The 17917-nt window shown below is 51.7% G+C and overlaps 8 protein-coding genes across 8 annotated transcripts; 4 read left to right on the top strand and 4 right to left on the bottom strand.

The window, feature by feature from the left end:
- Positions 1–8: 8 nt before the first annotated feature.
- On the bottom strand, positions 9–1907 carry BO94DRAFT_550732 (uncharacterized protein; the record flags this gene model as incomplete). Its single annotated transcript, XM_025613506.1, has 2 exons — positions 9–955; positions 1055–1907. The coding sequence occupies 2 exons, from the start codon at positions 1905–1907 to the stop codon at positions 9–11; spliced, it is 1800 nt and encodes a 599-aa protein (XP_025462532.1).
- A 288-nt stretch (positions 1908–2195) lies between these two features.
- Positions 2196–3150, top strand: BO94DRAFT_539904 (oxidoreductase-like domain-containing protein). The gene is made up of 2 exons (XM_025612800.1): positions 2196–2894; positions 2942–3150. The coding sequence occupies exons 1-2, from the start codon at positions 2208–2210 to the stop codon at positions 3077–3079; spliced, it is 825 nt and encodes a 274-aa protein (XP_025462531.1). The 5' UTR covers positions 2196–2207; the 3' UTR covers positions 3080–3150.
- A 262-nt stretch (positions 3151–3412) lies between these two features.
- Positions 3413–4340, top strand: BO94DRAFT_579071 (DUF3245 domain-containing protein). The gene is made up of 2 exons (XM_025615243.1): positions 3413–3644; positions 3702–4340. The coding sequence occupies exons 1-2, from the start codon at positions 3463–3465 to the stop codon at positions 4225–4227; spliced, it is 708 nt and encodes a 235-aa protein (XP_025462530.1). The 5' UTR covers positions 3413–3462; the 3' UTR covers positions 4228–4340.
- A 451-nt stretch (positions 4341–4791) lies between these two features.
- Positions 4792–7154, bottom strand: BO94DRAFT_291417 (flocculation suppression protein). Its single transcript, XM_025606690.1, has 7 exons — positions 7069–7154; positions 6645–6927; positions 6470–6568; positions 6341–6408; positions 5936–6279; positions 5794–5863; positions 4792–5739 (listed from the first exon to the last, which is right to left on the bottom strand). The coding sequence occupies exons 2-7, from the start codon at positions 6857–6859 to the stop codon at positions 4937–4939; spliced, it is 1599 nt and encodes a 532-aa protein (XP_025462529.1). The 5' UTR covers positions 6860–6927; positions 7069–7154; the 3' UTR covers positions 4792–4936.
- A 490-nt stretch (positions 7155–7644) lies between these two features.
- On the top strand, positions 7645–9826 carry BO94DRAFT_569624 (F-box domain protein; the record flags this gene model as incomplete). The annotated part of the gene is made up of 6 exons (XM_025614745.1): positions 7645–7865; positions 7917–8100; positions 8189–8354; positions 8412–8779; positions 8869–9715; positions 9806–9826. The coding sequence occupies exons 2-6, from the start codon at positions 8021–8023 to the stop codon at positions 9824–9826; spliced, it is 1482 nt and encodes a 493-aa protein (XP_025462528.1). The 5' UTR covers positions 7645–7865; positions 7917–8020.
- BO94DRAFT_539896 (succinate--CoA ligase (GDP-forming) subunit beta) lies at positions 9698–12065 on the bottom strand. The gene is made up of 8 exons (XM_025612799.1): positions 11852–12065; positions 11692–11775; positions 11553–11625; positions 11393–11492; positions 10789–11334; positions 10677–10723; positions 10332–10624; positions 9698–10259 (listed from the first exon to the last, which is right to left on the bottom strand). The coding sequence occupies exons 1-8, from the start codon at positions 11903–11905 to the stop codon at positions 10125–10127; spliced, it is 1332 nt and encodes a 443-aa protein (XP_025462527.1). The 5' UTR covers positions 11906–12065; the 3' UTR covers positions 9698–10124.
- A 502-nt stretch (positions 12066–12567) lies between these two features.
- Positions 12568–13765, bottom strand: BO94DRAFT_560670 (short chain dehydrogenase/reductase; the record flags this gene model as incomplete). Its single annotated transcript, XM_025614174.1, has 7 exons — positions 12568–12931; positions 12985–13079; positions 13138–13289; positions 13357–13364; positions 13416–13490; positions 13517–13639; positions 13722–13765. The coding sequence occupies 7 exons, from the start codon at positions 13763–13765 to the stop codon at positions 12568–12570; spliced, it is 861 nt and encodes a 286-aa protein (XP_025462526.1).
- A 1873-nt stretch (positions 13766–15638) lies between these two features.
- Positions 15639–17272, top strand: BO94DRAFT_560669 (putative C4-dicarboxylate transporter/malic acid transport protein; the record flags this gene model as incomplete). The annotated part of the gene is made up of 4 exons (XM_025614173.1): positions 15639–16002; positions 16063–16378; positions 16450–16860; positions 16924–17272. 4 exons carry the CDS (start codon positions 15639–15641, stop codon positions 17270–17272), a joined length of 1440 nt encoding a protein of 479 aa, XP_025462525.1.
- Between the last annotated feature and the right edge of the window lie 645 nt (positions 17273–17917).

Below are 17917 nucleotides of genomic sequence, written 5' to 3'. Positions count from 1 at the left end.
AGTGAAATTCATTTTTGAGCATCCATACTGAACAAAGCACCTAAGACACAGTCTGTAGCCCTTAGGATTGCGCCAGCGTGGACGCCACTGCTGCTCTCCGTTTGGTTGTTCTCGCTCTCATTCAGCATGGATTGAAACAGCCGTCTGGATTCTTGATCCACCTTGCATATGGAGTCGCCATCAGATTCAGTCAATACTGATACGTTGATTCCTGCCGCCAGCTGAGGTTCACTTGTCCACTCATCCATGACTAATCCGCACGATAGAAGTACTTGCAGTGAGCCCCTCTTAGATTTGAAAAGCATAGCTGTGCGCTCAATGTGCGGTAGTGACCTCCTAAGGAAATCCGCACTGTCTTCTAGCCTGGGGTATCTGTTGTCAGCTCTCTTTGTTATAGCACCACTGCTCCGTTTCACGTGGCCAGCGATTAATTCCGCGTGTTGTTCCTCTATGTGCGACCATAGCTTAGCACGCGATACCATCGCCTCCCAGTACCGATTGATGCCCCAGCACAGCCCGGTGACATCTAGCCTTAGTAACGGATTGGCAAGCCGGGTGTCTATCCATCGATGTAAATCTTCTGGTATCCTCGATTCTACCGCGTCCGCTTGTGGTGGTACCGATATCGAGACCAGGGTTCTCGTTACTGGGTTGACGTCGCAGGTTACTGATGCTTTGTAGCGAATGGAAGGGAACGGAGGTGGGGCGTAAAACTTGAGGGTGTGTCTCTCCAAGACAAGGCCGTGTGCAGATTCGGGCGTGGGCTCTGAATATGCGGTCAGATCCAATGGCGCAAGGGCTGATATATATGCCTTCGTTTGTGTGTGCTCTCCAAGTGCAAATGGATTTACTGGAGGGGCCTCGGGTGGGGCGTCGACAGTTCCTTGGTAGCAAAAGGAAGTAGCGAGGAAATATGAAATGATATTGACGCTTCGCCCGAGCTCGTTGGAGTCGGCTGAGGGGGATTAATGGTTGTTAGCAAAGTACTGTTGGCTGGTCAGTGACGTTTCCTGGCGCGACAGGTAGGAAACTTGCATTAATCCAGTCAGATCACGCTCATTGGTGCCATCTTGTCCCAAATCTTTCGACCATGTCTCCAATTCCGCAATATCCTTCTTCAGCTGTTGTACTTCGGAGACGAGTTCGTTCCTTAATCTTCGCTTCTCTAAAACGTGCTCCGGCAAGGACGTCCGATCCAACCCAAAGCCTGCTTCTGTCGATTCTTCTCCCTCACCGTAGTCGACCCTTCTCAGCTTGGACGGGCTTTGCTCCAGACCGTCAGTGTTTCGTCGCCTCCCCCACTTCCCTTGTTGCGAGTTGGGGCTGCTGCTCAGAAGCCCCTTTGGTCGTCCAGGGGGCCTTTCCAGGCCTAATTGGGTTGGCGTTGGGGGTAGATCTGGCTCGTCGAGGATTTCCTGAAAGGAAGGCTGGTTCAGATCCACTTCAACTGTGGCACTGTCCAGTTCAGATGCCAACTGGTTTTCGGGTGTATCGGTAGGCAAGGCGTCCTCTACACTCCGTTGAGTCCCAGCGGGAGACCGAAATAGTAGGTCGGATGCAGTGATCCTCGTTGAGACCCGCCTTGGAGGCGCGGCGAAGGCAGCCAGTCCGCTGGAGCGCCTCCCGGAAAGGGAGGACGCAGGCGATTGTTTGTTTCGCTTAAGGGAATCTAGAGGGCTGACAGTCGAGGTCAATGACGGTCTGAGGGCCTTCCGGTCTCGTAATCCCAGCCCTCTCGTTCTGGCTTGATTCGGCTTCCGCGGACTTCTCGCAGGGGATCTCCCAATTGCGCTTGCAAAAACGACGGGATGGGATCTTGCTAAGCTCGAGCTCGTTGGAGCTTGGTACGACGCCCGCTCGGTGGTGCGCCGCTGGGGGTCATCTTGAAGAGGAGGCGGGGCGCTCATTTGCGACACGTTGACAGCAATCGCCGTCGGGGTCGCTGAGGTGACGGCGAGTGAAGGGGCAAGGTAGAGACCGTCTCAGTCGTCCATGCGAAACAATATGCTCCAGCGAGGGAATAATCCTCGGGGGAACTGGAGAGGGTAGCAGCCGCCATCATCAACAACAACAACAACAACCACCTCCTCGCCGGTTTGCACTGTTTGCAGGGCGGGCGCTCGGCCACTTGATGCGAGGCTATGACATAACCCCCGCGGCTTCTTTTTGTCTTTCTCTCCTCCTAGCCTTTCTTCTCCGGCTTCACCATGGACTATTCTCGCCGGGCGATCCACTCGCCCCTCTTCAGACGCTATGTCGGCCCGCGCAGCCCTCGTATACCGAATCCGTCTCCCGTGACCCGACCCCCTGCTATTTCCATTTCCCCATATGCCACCCTACGAGATGAGAAGGCCCGGGCGAATGACTCCGATCCCCCTCAAGCGCATCCATTATCTGGATACTACTACGATATCTTGTCCACTTGCTCGCCCTATCGACGCCACGCGATACCCTTCCCCGAGCCTGAACGGCCCAAGGAGTCGCCAGCCCCCGAGCCGCAAACGCCGCAAGAAAAGATGGCCATTGTCTTTGGTACCCGGCTGGCAGGTCCTGGCCGCTCTTCCCGCTATGACCCTGGCTCCGCGCCAGATGCGACATGGAAAACGATTAACGGAGTCGCGATTCCTCCCCGACCAGAGGAGCCCGACAATTGCTGCATGAGTGGCTGTGTCCACTGCGTATGGGACGACTTTCGCGACGAGCTGGAGGACTGGGCTTCCAGACTCGAGCAGGCGAAGGCGAAGGGTGTGACAAAAAGCGGCGCCACAGACATGCGTCATACTCCCCGAGCCGAAGTCGCTACGGCCAGCACGAGCATGGACGATGATGGTGGTGGCAGTGAGACGAATTGGTCGGTACCTAAATCGGGCGACGACCTATTCGCCGAAATCCCTGTTGGCATCCGGGAGTTCATGAAGACGGAGAAAAAATTGAAGCAAAGGCACCAGCAAGAAGGCCATACATGAGGAGGGATAACTTCTCTGCTTACCGACACTTTCCTACCTCGGACTCGGAATACCCTTGTCCCACGATCCATGTAGAGTGGGTTTGGTGTTGGAGAATTTTTGTACATAGATAGACGACTATATCATTAGATGTAGAACTGTATATACATCCGTTCTCGATTGAGCCCCATAATGCAGCACGCCCATCACGCCAATATCCCACCAAGCACCTTAGTCAAAAGCCCTCCAACAGTCATTCAAACGCCATCATTCGCCACCCATTATCCTTATCTAGAGACATCGTAATTATCACCATCGGCACAGCGGAATAACGGAGATGCTCAATTCCGCCTAAAATCACCCCTCCTATCGCACTATCCCCATCCAAGCAAGCGGTGGACCTACGACATATATTCTGCTGCTATCCTCCGCCTCGCTATCGCGAAAAGTTACAAGATCCGAGCCCAATCCCATCGCAATTCCCAGCCAGACAAACCGCACACCCGCCACATCAACAATGGCCACATCCCAAGCGGAAACTGACATGATCCTCAATAAAGCCAATGTGGCCCTGGCCCGCAGTCAGCGTCTCGTTGCGTCATGGCTCCCCGCCCCAGTGGCAGACGACCGAACCCACGTTAAATCAGAGGAAGAGCTACAACGGGAAGAGGATGAGATTTTCAAGGCGGTTCCGGAGACGTATGTATAGAGGTCTATGATCATGTGCTAGGAAAGAGTGTTATGGTATACTGACAGAGCGCAATCTAGACTAGGAGTTGGAGCACCACTCCCCACGAAAGCTGCGGATGGAAGCTGGAATCGGACTGAGTTGGAGTCAAATGATAAGTTGCGGAAACAGCTCCTGGGGAGGAATTATAAGAAGGTTATGGTAGCGACTTCGGCGGCTAAGGCGGGGACAACATCTGCTGGCGCAGGTGCAGGCGGTCGTCAAGATACATCGTCAGGAATTGCCCGAGGCATGCAAGAGGAAGACGTTGATGACGAGGAAGAAGGGCGGACGTCGTTGATAGGGAAGAAGAACTTTACGGTAGCGAAGAAGCGGAAGGCTGAATCGCAGGCTCAGCCGGAATTCGAGACTGTTAATAACCAGGGCAGCGAGCCGAAACAAACCAATGATAGTGGTGATGGCAGTGATGACAAAGTCGACCAGTCCAACAAGCAAACGAGACCCGCGCCACGACCCTCGAAGGGAAGAAGAAAGGCCACGAGCTTTCTGGATGAACTCTTGGCTGAGCGGGCGAAGAAGAGAAAGAAGCGGTGATCTGGTCGTGCCCGTTCCCATGGACAGGGCCCAGTCGACGATATAACAAGATGTATAATCTCAAGGACATGAATATACCCATTTAGTTCACATTTTAAAACGTTTGACAATGCAATATCACTCTGCATTTCCGATTCTAAATTACTATACCCACGCAATATTGTGCACCTCCACCCTAACCCAGGGTATATAATATAACAACATATAAGGCAGTGCAGCCCTGAAATGATGATTTGTGCAAGGGCCTTCCACCACCGAAAAGTAGCAACACTGTGCGCCGGGGGAGGTAGCCCCGGTATGACGGATGCGACTTTTGAACCACGCCGAAGACACCCTGACAGCCATGCTGCCCGAGAACGAAAGATTAGTACCGTCCAAACCAAGCCCATGAAGCATGGGTTCCACATGCTGGAACCCATGGATGTTGTATCAATTGTACAGTAGATGTTCCCACCCAGAATAAAATAAACACAGAAGGTACAGATGGGCAATACTCCAGAAGATGCAGTACCAGACCCAAAACGAAAGGTGAGGGTGGGTTTCTCGTGGCGATGTGCTTTTCCTTGACCCCTTTCCTATAATTTGCGCCTCCAAGAACAATAAGTCAACGGCTCCGAATCCTCTAGGGGCCAAATACCAGCACCAAGCAATGCCCCTGCAGAAATCCTTGAATAAGGATATTAAGCAAGACGAAGGATATGATTTAATTCTATTCCAGCCGCTTCCGTTTTCGATCATCGGCCATGGCATGTTGATCTTCGTCCGGCCGTTCCGCGGTGTCGGCCGGGTTGAGAAGCGAATGAACATTGCTGGCCATGCTGGAACGTCGGGTTGCAGGCAAGGACGAATCGTGCCGAGAGAATCGGGGCCCTAGGGCCCAGCCATTATCGGTCGTGGGGGTCTGGTCGGGATGTAGAGGTGGAGTGGCATGTCGAGTCTCTTGCAGACGTCGCGGTGCACCCATCTCATACTGGGCCAACACTTCTCGAACTGACTGTTCACTTGATGTCGGAGTCCGGTGGCGGGCCGGGGACCAGGGATTCGCCGCCTGTCCCGGTGGGTGGGCAGAGGGGAATGGCGACACGCCCGGTGGCGGCCAGCCATGCTGTCTGATGTCTGCCGAAGTGTGTCGACGAGCGAGATTTGGGCCAGGAGGAGATGAGACGGATGAGAGAGGATGAGGCATAGGCTGTTGTGGCGTGATGACCGACGGCACCTGCGGACGACTGTAGTTGGGGGAAGAGTTTCCGGTCCCAATTGACCCGTAACGGCGCGGAGAGACGGCCAGATGTGGAGGAACAGGGGGTCGGATCATATTGGTCCTTGATGGGTCCAACATCGATTGGCGGCGACCATCTTCCTGGGGCATCTGGCGCGGCGACAGTGGCGGGCCTGGATCAACGGAAATGCTGGCGACGTACGGTTGTCGGACGGTCAGATACGGGTCCGGAGGGTGCTCCAGGGCCCGAACAGCATCGAGATGCTTCTCCAGTTCTGCCTGCATGCTGGCCACTACGTGACATTAGAAATTGCGTATTGGGGTCATCACAAGGTTGTGATCCTCACCATCTCGATACAGAAGGCTCTCGCGATCGGGAATTATGCCTTGGAGAAATCGTGAAATTGAGTGAGTCCACTTGATCATGAGACATATCAGCTTCAGACCCTAGGTGCACATCGCAAACGGATCCGAGATCCCTCGACTTACGTGGTAACAACGGGTTAAACTCTCAGCCATTGCTTGACATCTCGCATTGAGTGCCACGTTGCCTTCTTCAGCGCTCCTTAGACGGGCGTGCAGGTCGTACATGGAATGTTCCAGATTCATCAAGCGGGACTCGGTGACGTCGGGAACAGGCTCAGCCGGAGTGCCCGGCTGGGAAGCGGCGGCCTTGTGACCAGGAAACGAGTCGCGATGGATCAACGCATGGCGCGATGCGCGGCGCTTGATTTCGCGGAGTCCGACGAGATCCCCGCGCTTGAAATTGCCATTCCCATGTTTGAACTCCCACAGAGCGGAGTCTGGAGAACCGGTATGAAAGACATCGCTCACTGGGATCCATGTATATCAATAAGGGTCCGGGCAATGCGTTTGCTGTCTCATCCAGCATACCTTTATGAAATCCGTACATATTCAGCTGTCTGACGAAGGACGATATGTTGGTGTGCTTGAAATATTGACTAGGCGGCTCGTTAGCAGCTAATCCGCCGATCGCGATAGGCTAAGATAGGAGAGACTAACGCGAGGACTTTGGAAAACTCGGAGGTAGGGGACATGACGAAGCTGTCGTTCGTATTCGACCAGGAGATCAGATGTTGGATACTGGGGTCTTCCAGCATACTACTCGGGATTGTTAGCCACGGTCGGTTCTTGAGAAGGGAGGCGAAAAACTGTTGCCGGCGTTGAGGGGACGTACTTGTAAAGCTTGTGGATGAAAGCCGTCTGCACGACCTTGGGCTGCTGAGCTGCGGCGGCAGCTCCGATAGCGGTGGGAACAGCATGGTGGTTCACATTGGTAGGTTCAGCAGAGCCATTGGAGGTGGCCGTGGTGTTGTTTGCGCCCGCTCGATCGCTATCGGGACTGCTGTGGATGGGGGGCGCGGCGCCCGAGGCAGGAGGAGTGACCTCCATGGGGTCACCGGTCGACTGACTCGAGGCTGGGACGGAGGAGGCAAGAACGGGGATCTTGCGGGTTTTTCCTGGCGCATCGATAGCCGTGAGAATGAGAGGACTTCTAGACGGGGGATCGGCGAGACCGCTCATCTCGCGCGGCGGAACAGGGGGGGGGGGGGAAGGGAAAAGCAAAGGACGGCCGAGGAGGAGCCGCAGGAGAGACGGACGGACGTTTCTTGGTTCTGCTGCCTTTTGATCGGGGACGGCCAAGACGGTAATGGTAATAATAATGGGTCAAAGATGAAAATAAGAAGAACAATTTAATTAGGGGAAAAATTAGAAAGGGGAAAAAGTAAAGGACAAGAAAAGGGAAAGGAAATAATGATAAGGAAAAAAAAAAGAAAAAAGAAAAGAAAAAAACGAAATCAAAAGACAATGATAGTCCACCAAGGAGAAATCATAAAGATATTACGAAGAGCAGGATAAGTGAGCTCTTCCCCGCGAGTGGAAAGACCAACAGGGAAGGAATGAATGAATGAATGATGGATAGAGGGATGGGAGGAGGAGAAGGAGGAGGAGGAGGAGGGATGGAGGGATGGGAAGAAGGATGGATTCTCGAACAAGGTGATGATGAGTCTGGGCCAGATGAACGGAGGATCCGTCCCAAAGAAAGTCCCAACTTGCAACTAACCAACTAGACAGTAGATAGTAGTATCGAGTCTCCGCTTCCCGAAGCATCGTGCTGTTCTCCATTGGTTGACCCAAAGCCACTTTTTCTTGCTCTTTGCCTTCATCTGATCGCAGAGGAGCCTTTCCTGTTTCTCGTGCCTTTTCTCCCTTCCGATCGACGTATCGACGTAAGCCTAAGATTGTAGGGCCAGGAGGGCCAAAGTCTAAAAGGTCGACAGCTCATTCAGACCGGAAATAGCTTCTCCAGTCGGGTCCGAGGAATGCAAAGAGGACTGGAGACAACAATCAATGGATGGATGGATATGGATGGATGGATAGCTCTAGACCCCTGCAGGCCGGCACACCTTAATCGGCACACCAGTTCTATCCACTAACTAGATAGTAGTGTCTACCTCCACGGTCGATGAACCTTCCCTTCCCCTCCTCTCCTCTCTCCTGAGTCCTGAGTCCTGAGACATCGTCACATCTCCGGTCTACCTGTCATCCGCCATGGCTAATGACTCCTCAGCCACACAGCAAATCATCGAGCTCTTCACCCAGCTGAATACGAACTCAGCTCGACAGGATGCGTATGACTACCCGATGATCTCCCCCCGACCTCCTTCCTCATATCCATCCCCCAATACAATCTTGACGTTTGCTTATGCAGCCAGGCAGGTACCATCGGATTTTAGACCAGCTTAAACCCCATGAATGGCGCGATGTGCGAACCCGCATCAACCAACGTGCCTTTCAGAAAGATATCCTAGGCCAATCCCCTCCAGAGGTTGCGGTCCAAATCGCCCAGTATCTCGACCTCTCCGAGATCCACGTAGTTCAGAGAGTAAGTACTAGAACCCCCGCCAGCCATGACCAGACTAAGTCCAGCCACCTCCATCAGGTCTCCAGGAAGTGGCACCTGCTACTCTCGTCGGAGCTGATTCGAGGAGCAGTCTATCAACATTACACCGGATGTGGCGTTCATGTCACGGAGGACCAATTTATTCTATATTCCAAACAGAGGCTCCGTTTGGAGCGTGGCCTGCCCACCTGCAAGCTCCAAGGTCTAACCCGTTCCTCCCCATATGGTTCGAGTCTTGCCTGTCAGGATTATACCAATGGGAGGCATGCTTGGCTCGAGGGCGACACGCACATTATCGTATATGATCTTTGGAAACACACGGCGCAGCGTTTCTGCACCGAGAATCGAGAATCGTTCAGGGACATGCGTCTCTCTGAATCCATGGTCGTAGCGATCAGCGTACGGGGGTAAGTATCATAAACCATACTGAGACTGGGTTGAAGAAGACAGGCGTTTGCCTTATCTGCCTGTGTCCGGATAGCTCATCTGAGTCCAGATACTGTCATACCTGGAACCTTGAAACGGAAGAATATGCATCGTTCCGCATCCCGGCTCTTCATTTTCGAGCCTTCGTTGTTCGTGGTCTTAAAGTTGCTCTGGGCTTCGCCAACCCCTTAGCAGTTGGCGACGAATCCATCATCTACTGGGACATGGGATCTCGAATTGCCCGTAGCATCCAAGTTGAACCCAACCTGGCACTTGTTGGCTTGCATCAGACTACCAACAGCTTGACCACTCTCCATCTCCAAAGGGAGAGTCACACAAGATATGAGAATGGTTCGACCAGTTCCGGTCACCATGACAGCCTATGTGTCGTAAAATACAAGGTTGACGGCCATGAACGCATCACCGGTGTGGCTTCTGAAACATTGCGACTACCGTTTCTGTCAGGGATTGATTGGAACATCGAGATCCTGCACGATATATCCAACGACGCCAGTGGCCGTTTAGCGGCTTTTTCCTGCCAACCGCTTCCATCCGCTGTGGCGTCGACCACCCCTCGCTACATCCTTGTAGCCACCCATGACCCGCAGACTGACAAGGTATACATGCATGGGTTGCGTCCTGAGGACACACCTTACCTTCCCTTGTGCATAGCGGCGGTAGATCGCAACCTCCTGTACTACGTGAAAAATGATAGGGGTAAACCGGCCATTTGGATTTCCGACCCAGCGTCTCGGAATCCCCATCGCCCCGCCAAAGCCATGGACCCCGAGTTGCCCAGGGAAGCCACGAGTAGGGTTTATTCTTACGCCAGCCGTTTCACACTCCGCGGTGACCGCGACTTCATTTTGATGGTCGACGAAATCGAAGTAAAGGTGTGGCGGTTTGGGGACATGCGGGTAGGAGGGGATCGGGTGCGAACAGCATCAAGGGAAAAAGGAAAATACATTTAATATAAGGAAATGAACCTAGAAATGGACGATATACAGGACCATCAATGCTCTCTATAAAAATCCTCCTCATGCTCTTTGCCTGTGTCCGTCTCATTTCACCATTATAGCGACTCGTTGAGGCAACCCTATGACCGATCAGATTCTAGGCAGCAGGAGCACGTTAGCATCGTAAGCAAGCCCAAAGTCACTAACCGTCGGCCTATTGCTCCGTATCTCGACGCATCATCCAACATGAATCTTCTTGACCCCCAGTCATGGGAAGGGGCAAACATAAGGGAAGTAAAAGGAAATAGGAGAGTACAAGAGACAGTGGAGCAGCAGACAAGGTGACACGTCTACAAACCCAACTCGGAGATTAGATACCAAGAGTGAACTCAACACCCACGTCGATCTCGCGGGCCATCTTGACGACCTTCGAGAACTGAACAGACTTCTCAGCAGCACTCTGGAGATCCTCGATGGAGAAGATCTTGAGGCCAGATTCGTTGATCTACAAAAAAGCATGTCAATGGATTATGTCCTCTTCTTGCGCCACTTTTCAGAGCATGGATGGAGAACATACCAGCTTGTGAGCCTGCTCCATGTTGGTACCCTGCAGACGGGCCACGATAGGAGTGCGCAGACCCATCTCCTGCACGACGTTGATCAATCCCTGGGCGATAGCATCACAGCGGACAATACCACCGAAGATGTTGACGAAGATGGCCGACACCTTGGGGTCACTCGTGATAAGCTCGAAGGCAGACTTGATGGCGGCCGGGGTGGCACCACCACCGACATCGAGGAAGTTAGCGGGGGCACCACCGTTGAGCTTGATGATGTCCATGGTGGCCATGGCAAGACCGGCACCGTTGACTATAATGACCGTTAGTATGAACCATGACAGTCAATTTGTTTAAGTTCGTACCCAAACATCCAATGTCGCCATCGAGCTTGATGAAGTTCAATCCGTGCCTATGTCACAAATTAGAATACTGAGCCTTTCAATCTCCTATAAATCCAAGGGGCGGGGCCCTTACTCCGCAGCCTTGACCTCATCGGCATCTTCCTGAGTGGTGTCTCTCCAGGAGAACACCTCCTTCTGTCTGAAGTCGGCATTGTCATCGAAGGCAAGCTTGGCGTCCATGGCCATGACCTTGTGGTCGGAAGTCTCAGAGAGAGGGTTGATCTCGATCTGGGTGGCATCTCTCTCCATGAAGACCTTGTAGAGCTTCTGGATAGTATCCCGGGCCTCGTCGATGCACTGTTCGGAGAAGCCGAGCTCGGTAGCGATCTTGGTAGCAATCGCATCGGTGACACCGACATTGATGTCGATGGGGGTGGTAATGATGGCATCGGGGCTCTCCTTGGCAACGGCCTCAATGTCCATACCACCTTGCGACGATGCAACAATGACGGGGCTCTGGGAGGCGCGGTCCATGAGCACAGCAAGGTAGAACTCACGGCGAGCAAACTTGCGCTCACAGATGTAGACGGCATTGCAAAGACGACCGCCAGCGCCAGTTTGCTTGGTAATGAGCTTCTGGCCGATCATCTGGCCGGCGAACATCTTGGCCTCGGTAGGCCTAGAAATTATACTTATCAGCGCGAGGGAATGCTCGGAACAACGCGGGTGACACTCACGAGTAGATCACGCGCACACCACCCTTGAGACCATTGTCGAAGGATCCCTTACCACGGCCACCAGCGAGGACCTGAGCCTTGATGACCATGTCGTCATTACCTGGGCGTCCACATCTTAGTGTTTGTTGCGACTTGGGTTGGTATAGCGGATTAAACATACCGAGGGACTTGGCAACGGCCTCAGCTTCCTCGGCCGAGCGAGCGACCTCACCCTTGGGCATTCCAACGCCATACTGTAGACTCCTATCAGTGAAATTTGCCAGGCGATTTTACAACAAGACCCTGAGTGCCCGACGCACCGATTTGAGCAGGTTCGCAGACAGGTATTCGTGAATGGACAGGTTTCTCTGTTGCTGGGACAAGCGGGACTGGACTGAAGATTCCTGTCACCGAACAGGATGTTAGCACAGCGATCAGCATTTGAGGAAGAGAAGGACAACGCAGCCCAGGCAACCTTACCGTCGCAGCCCTCAAAGCTACCGTAACCGGTCTGCTGCGGGCAAGCTTGAACATGTTGAAGGATAGATTTAGAATAAAGGAGAGGAGAGGGATCAAAGAGGTCTTGTCGGGGGATGAGGGGTGACAAGAGCACGAATATCCTCCAACGTGAGGTCTTGCGGGAGAGGAAGGGAAATATTTGAGTGCTGATGGGAGAACAGCTTTCTTTTTCGCGGCTGCGCTTCTCGGGATGATATTGCCTTGGGAGATCGGGCGGTAGCCATCGGGAGTCACCTGACGGGCCAACCAGCGTGCGTCTCGCAAGGATGATTAAGCAGCACGGTTTCCCGACGCGAATATCACGGAACACTTGCTGTGTACCTATTCCCTAGCCTCTACCCAGTCCGGCCCCGTGAACACCCTGCGTCACGCGTTTGGCGTTGATCTGGAATCGCGGGCTCATCCTCACAGGGTCTGCGAGATTTTAGTCTCTTCATCAATTTATGACCTCGGCCCAATGCTAGATTACACCTCGCCGACTTGAACCCTGCATCCGCCGAGTTTCTACCACTAGAAGGCACTACCAGACTACGGGACACGGCAAATATTTTGGACGGAAATACGGGCTATGTCTCTGAGGACGAGACACTGGACCGGTGCCGCTATGAAACTAGCCCCAGCAGAGCAGAACATTCCAACTAGCCATCATTCTGTGATACTCACAGCCGACAGACAGTTTACCTGGTTCTTCTCAGCCTGTGGAGCTTGAACATTTTGGTCACAATACTTTCAGTCAGGCCGCTCCAAGCCCATCCTCCCATAAATAGCCAGATTACCCAGCTCTTGTTACCTTCCCAGATCCAGCTCTTCCAACCCTGCGCCCAAGGCGAAATCCAGCGGCACGGTGCAGATCCATACAGGACCTGCGTGACCACGCTGCGCGCGTATGCGGCATTTGGCATTGCACCGTCCTGGCTATGTGTCACGCGCCGATTATATTCGTCCCCAATTGGCGCATAAATTGAGTTGGGTGCCAAAGTTCGCTGGATACGGGCGATACGAGATTGTACACCCCCGGTGACGACGGTTGTGACAGTCACCCTAGAGGTCTTCATATCAATGCTGCCCTGGGAATGAGAAGTGCAATAGCATACCCGAAAGGAGCCGCCTTCACGCATAGGGAATCTCTGAATGAGTGTAGAGCGGCTTTCGAGGCGTTGTATACGGAACCGAAAACGTATGGAACAATCTAGATCCGCGTTAGCAAAAGCAGAAATCTCTTCAGGATTCCTACTTGGCTCACTGACCCCAGCGACAGATCCGATCTGTACAATAGTTCCCTTGGCTCTCATAAGAAGCGGCAAAAATGTCTTGCAGATAGATATAATCGCAAACAAGTTCGTTTCGAAGGTTGCACGAACTTCGGAGAGCTCAGTCTCTATAGCTGGAACAGTATAATCTACCATGAGTAAGAAGGATTTCTTTGTATCGACAATCATCAACTCTATCACTCTGTACAGACATACTTCGGCCGCTGGCTACCCTGTCAGCATATAAATACTTGCTGAAGGGATGAGTGCCTTACGCATTAATGACTAGATAATCTAGTCCTTTCTCTCCGAGCTTTGCATTCACTTCCGCAAAGCATTGTCGGACGCTCCTTCGTCGTCCACAATGAGACCCAACGTCTCAATGCCGATAGATGCAAGATCTTCTATCGTCTTTGCCTCTCGGGCTATAGCGAACACGCGGAGACCATTTCGATGAAACCCACGGGCTAGGGAGTTTCCTATACCATCAGGGGAGCATCTACGTGGATAGACAGGCAGCAGGACATGCGAAACTCCAAGAGGCACCCGCCGTTCCGGGGAATGCTCTTGTGAAAACGTACCCTGTTATCAGCACAGATCTTCGTTTGTCTTCGATTGTGGCCATTGCAAAGTGGATATGAAGTTCCAACGCAGGGGGCATTATCTCAAAACTAACAAACAACGACGTTATTGGGAAGGCCCCTGTCTGAGATTTTCAGCCATCTATGTATCCCCGGCGCCGATCACTCTAGTTCATAAGCAGGACCTCGGCAGGACGTACTACCTATCTAGGTATTGAATAGGTAAGTCACTGCCACGGCCCACCCGAAAGACATGCTGCTCCGTATGTACACATGTCGCCGTCATCCATCTTTTTTGTTGCACAACACTGACTGCGATTGGCTTTTGTCTGCTCATGAGTACTAAATACCGGGCTGTGAATACCGGACTGTGAATTCATATAGATCCCGAACTTTAAGTGGCCGGCGGATATCTGGGCTGCTTGTAGCGACATACTATCAATACAGCGCACCAACCCAGGACCTAGGTGGATCATAAGACCCTCTACCTTCTATAGCCTCTACCTGTATGCCTCAGTGTAGTTGGCATGTATTTTGAATGTCGGAAAGCGGTATCGGTACTCGTGGGTAGATGCCTGAGGCGCTGATCAATGCTTCTCGCCTTCTGATGCATGATAATCAGTGATCTGCAGCCATAATGGTCATTTAATAGTTGATACAGAGTAGGTTGAAGGTCTAATGCTAGTGGTAGTAGTTCCAACCCCAGCTATTTTAACTGGGTGATATCTACGGACTACGGAGTATATACTCCGTACTTATCTAGTATTATTTGGTATCTGGAACGAATGATAGATTTGGCCCACTGCAGCAACCCAGCCAATTTACTTGTAATCTAGTACCTATGTGTTGGACGATCGGCCACTCCAACCAATCAACCCACTTAAGAAGTTAAGACCGCAACGTACAAAGGTACCGTCATCTTGAGAGTGGGGAACCGGAGTGCTCTATGAAGAATAGTAGGTATCCTGTCCGAGACTCCGACGTACTGTGTACTACTAGTCACAACCTAAGGCGTGAGATCTCAAACGGGCGGGCCAATAAGAAAGACACCTACCTCAATCTGCAGTCATGGGGCTTAGTAATCATTACGGCGGGCTATCTAGTTAGTTAGTGCAAAGTATGTATTAGGTAGCCCTGTAGACGGTGCTCCTCGGCATTGGAATTATATTGTTTGCCTAGGCTCCTAGGCAATGCCTTCGGGTTCATGTCATTCCCACTTCCCCGCCACGAAAGAATCCGCCAATGTGTCGCCCTTGGAATCATGACAATGATATAGCCATCCACGAGTCGCAGTCAAGCGCCAGGTGGTAATCATCGACAATGACTTTCTCTCATCTGTCCGAATCAACTGTGCCAGAGTGTCTCGTTCATCTGAAGACCGTGTAGATCCCATTTGTGTGATTGGTGCCGACACCCGGCGAAGTGGGAAGCAAAGCAGATTTTATTGTCGCCGCGACTATGACATACCTACTAGCCCGGTATAATTAGCTTGCCCAACTACTATAGTGGATTGCTGCCGCGTCCGGCTTCCTTCACTGCATTTACTGTGACGCCTTCTTCGCTGCATGTACGGAGTGCTACTCACTTCGCTTGTCGATGGCCTAGGGCCACTCCAATCCTTATTCTGCGCCAATCTTTTCTCCTTTGCCTTTTTATCCTTGCTTCTCGAGTAGCCGTTTTGCTGGACTCGGGCGCGAATTTGTGCTCGTCATACCCCTCTCCCCCTATATATGCATGTCGAACTGAGGATTTGATTCAGTACATACCCAGATTCACCCATCCTTGTGGTTGAGGAAAAGGTACCGGGGAAGGGACCACACCCGAAGAATCTCTTTGCAGATCAGTAGGCACTCTGATATGAGGCTTTCTCTTAAAAATTACGAACATGACCTCATTGTTGTTCACAGAGAATCAGCCATGACTCGTGATAATCTATTCGCCAGACACCTGAGAAGCCCCGGCGATGATGGGTACCGTACTCCAACCATTGAAGATACCGAAAATGATCTCGCTGAACACACCGACGGAGCCACTATATTCCAACCAAGGGGGCCCAGAATCCGACAAGCACATACGTCGGCCTTACAGGCGCTACATATGTCCTCCTATCGCAAGTCCGAGGGAGATGGAGACGAGAGGAGGGATGATCTGGCTCTTCCCCAGAGCGCAGCTAGAGCCTCAGCCACTGGACTTGGCTGGAAGAAGCGGATTCGTCACATCACCTGGGCCTTTTTTACCTTGACCATGGCAACCGGGGGGATTGCAAATGTCCTATATTTTGGTAAACACGTCATAGCCCTAAGGTGTATCTTGCTCAATGTACTGATCACCAGCAACCTAGTGCCTTATAGGTTCCGCGGCTTGGACACCATTGGGATTATATTCTTCCTGTTCAACTTGATCCTTTACGTTCTAATCTGGTGTCTTCTGATTGCACGTTTTTACCTCTACCCTTACACGTTCAAAGCATCTTTTCTGCACCCGACAGAATCCCTATTTGTTCCAGCGTCATTGGTTTCGTTTGGAACAATATTGATCAATGTCTCACAATATGGGCCCGGCCATGCAGGGCCTTGGCTCACCTACGCGGTTGGGATCCTTTTTTGGATTGATGCAGCTCTGGCAGTCATTTCTTCTGCCGGTATCTATCTCATCCTGTGAGTAAACGGGGACTCTCGAACTAAATATATAATTCTCAACGTTGAGCAGAATGACTAATAGTTAACAGCTGGTCAACCCAGACATTTACAATTGCACAGATGACACCTATATGGATCTTTCCAGCATACCCCATGCTTATAATCGGCCCCCATGCTGGGATTCTGAGCTCCAAACTTGAACCTTCCCGCTCTCTACGTATAATAATTGGTGGTACTACCATCCAAGGGGTAGGCTTTTTGGTCTCTTTGATGGTTTACTCAGCATTTATTTACCGACTGATGTCGCAAAAGCTCCCCCGAGAGAACGTCCGGCCCGGTATGTTTGTTTCAGTCGGTCCCAGTGCTTTCACTGTGTCGGGAATCGTGAATATGGCTGCCCATGCAAAAAGATGTTTCCCGGAGGACTTCATGGGCAACGGTGCATTGGCTGCAGACATTGTGAAAGTTGTTGCTGATTTTGCATGCCTTTGGCTTTGGGGGTGTGTATAACCTATTGCGTCTGAAAGTACCTCGTAGGTCGGGGCTAATATAGTATGTTCCAGGTTAGCGATCTTCTTCTTTTTCATTGCAAGCTTTGCACATTGGTCCGTTATCGGGCCGGGCCGAATGGTCTTTTCGATGGCGTGGTTTTCATTCGTGTTCCCCAATACGGCCCTGATAACGGCGACTTTCGCAATCGGGGAGGCATTCTCTTGCAAACCAATATCAATCATTGGGTGCGCAATGGTATTTCCCCTTCTTCTGATGTATGTATTTGTCTTCTACATGATGGTCCGCGCCATTGTGTACCGCCAAATACTTTGGCCTCAGAAGGGCGAAGATAAAGACGAAGGGGGGTTTCAAATCAACCAACTCCAGCCTGACTCGCCCGGTGAGAGCACGCCCGTGTGAAAGGGCTGTCTGCTTGATCTGGCATGCATGATCTCTAGACCAGTGGAAAATTTCATGGTTGAGGATTGGATCATTCGACATGCTATATATACACTTCCTTTAGAAATTTGACCAATGGGGATAAAATGACAGCGGATGAACTGGAACAAGTACTAAATTTTGCGCTGGAAAGACGATAATATGGAATACCTAAGTGGCGTACTGAGTTAGTGTAAAGAGGGACCATGTTGATGACTTGATGTAGACTCCGTACGGTACCCGCTCTTGTGTGGATAAGGAAGGAAATTATTGCTTATCTTTATCCATCAGGTACTTTTTAGTAGACATATATACTGGATGTACTACTGCGTTACAGTGTCTCGTAGCAATCATAGAACCTACCCTGTACCTAGTAGTGGTATGTATTACTTTACACTACAAAGCACGCAAGTATTATACGCATACCACTCTACGGAGTATAGTAGTCTACAATCCATACAGTACCATAGTATGTATCTACCGCCGGCCATCCACGGAGAACGGAGTCCTCCGAGCCCCAATCAATTCCTATTACTGATGGCAGTAGCGGCCCAAGCCGAAAAAGGGATCGCAGAACTGCTTAGTGGATCAAGTTGCATTCTGATAGGCCATAGTGCCATCTCCGCA

This window comes from Aspergillus sclerotioniger, assembly GCF_003184525.1.
Source record: "Aspergillus sclerotioniger CBS 115572 chromosome Unknown BO94scaffold_40, whole genome shotgun sequence".
Classification (NCBI taxonomy): domain Eukaryota; kingdom Fungi; phylum Ascomycota; class Eurotiomycetes; order Eurotiales; family Aspergillaceae; genus Aspergillus; species Aspergillus sclerotioniger.
Note: the sequence above shows the minus strand (reverse complement) of the source record. Positions and strands in the feature narration are given on the sequence as shown.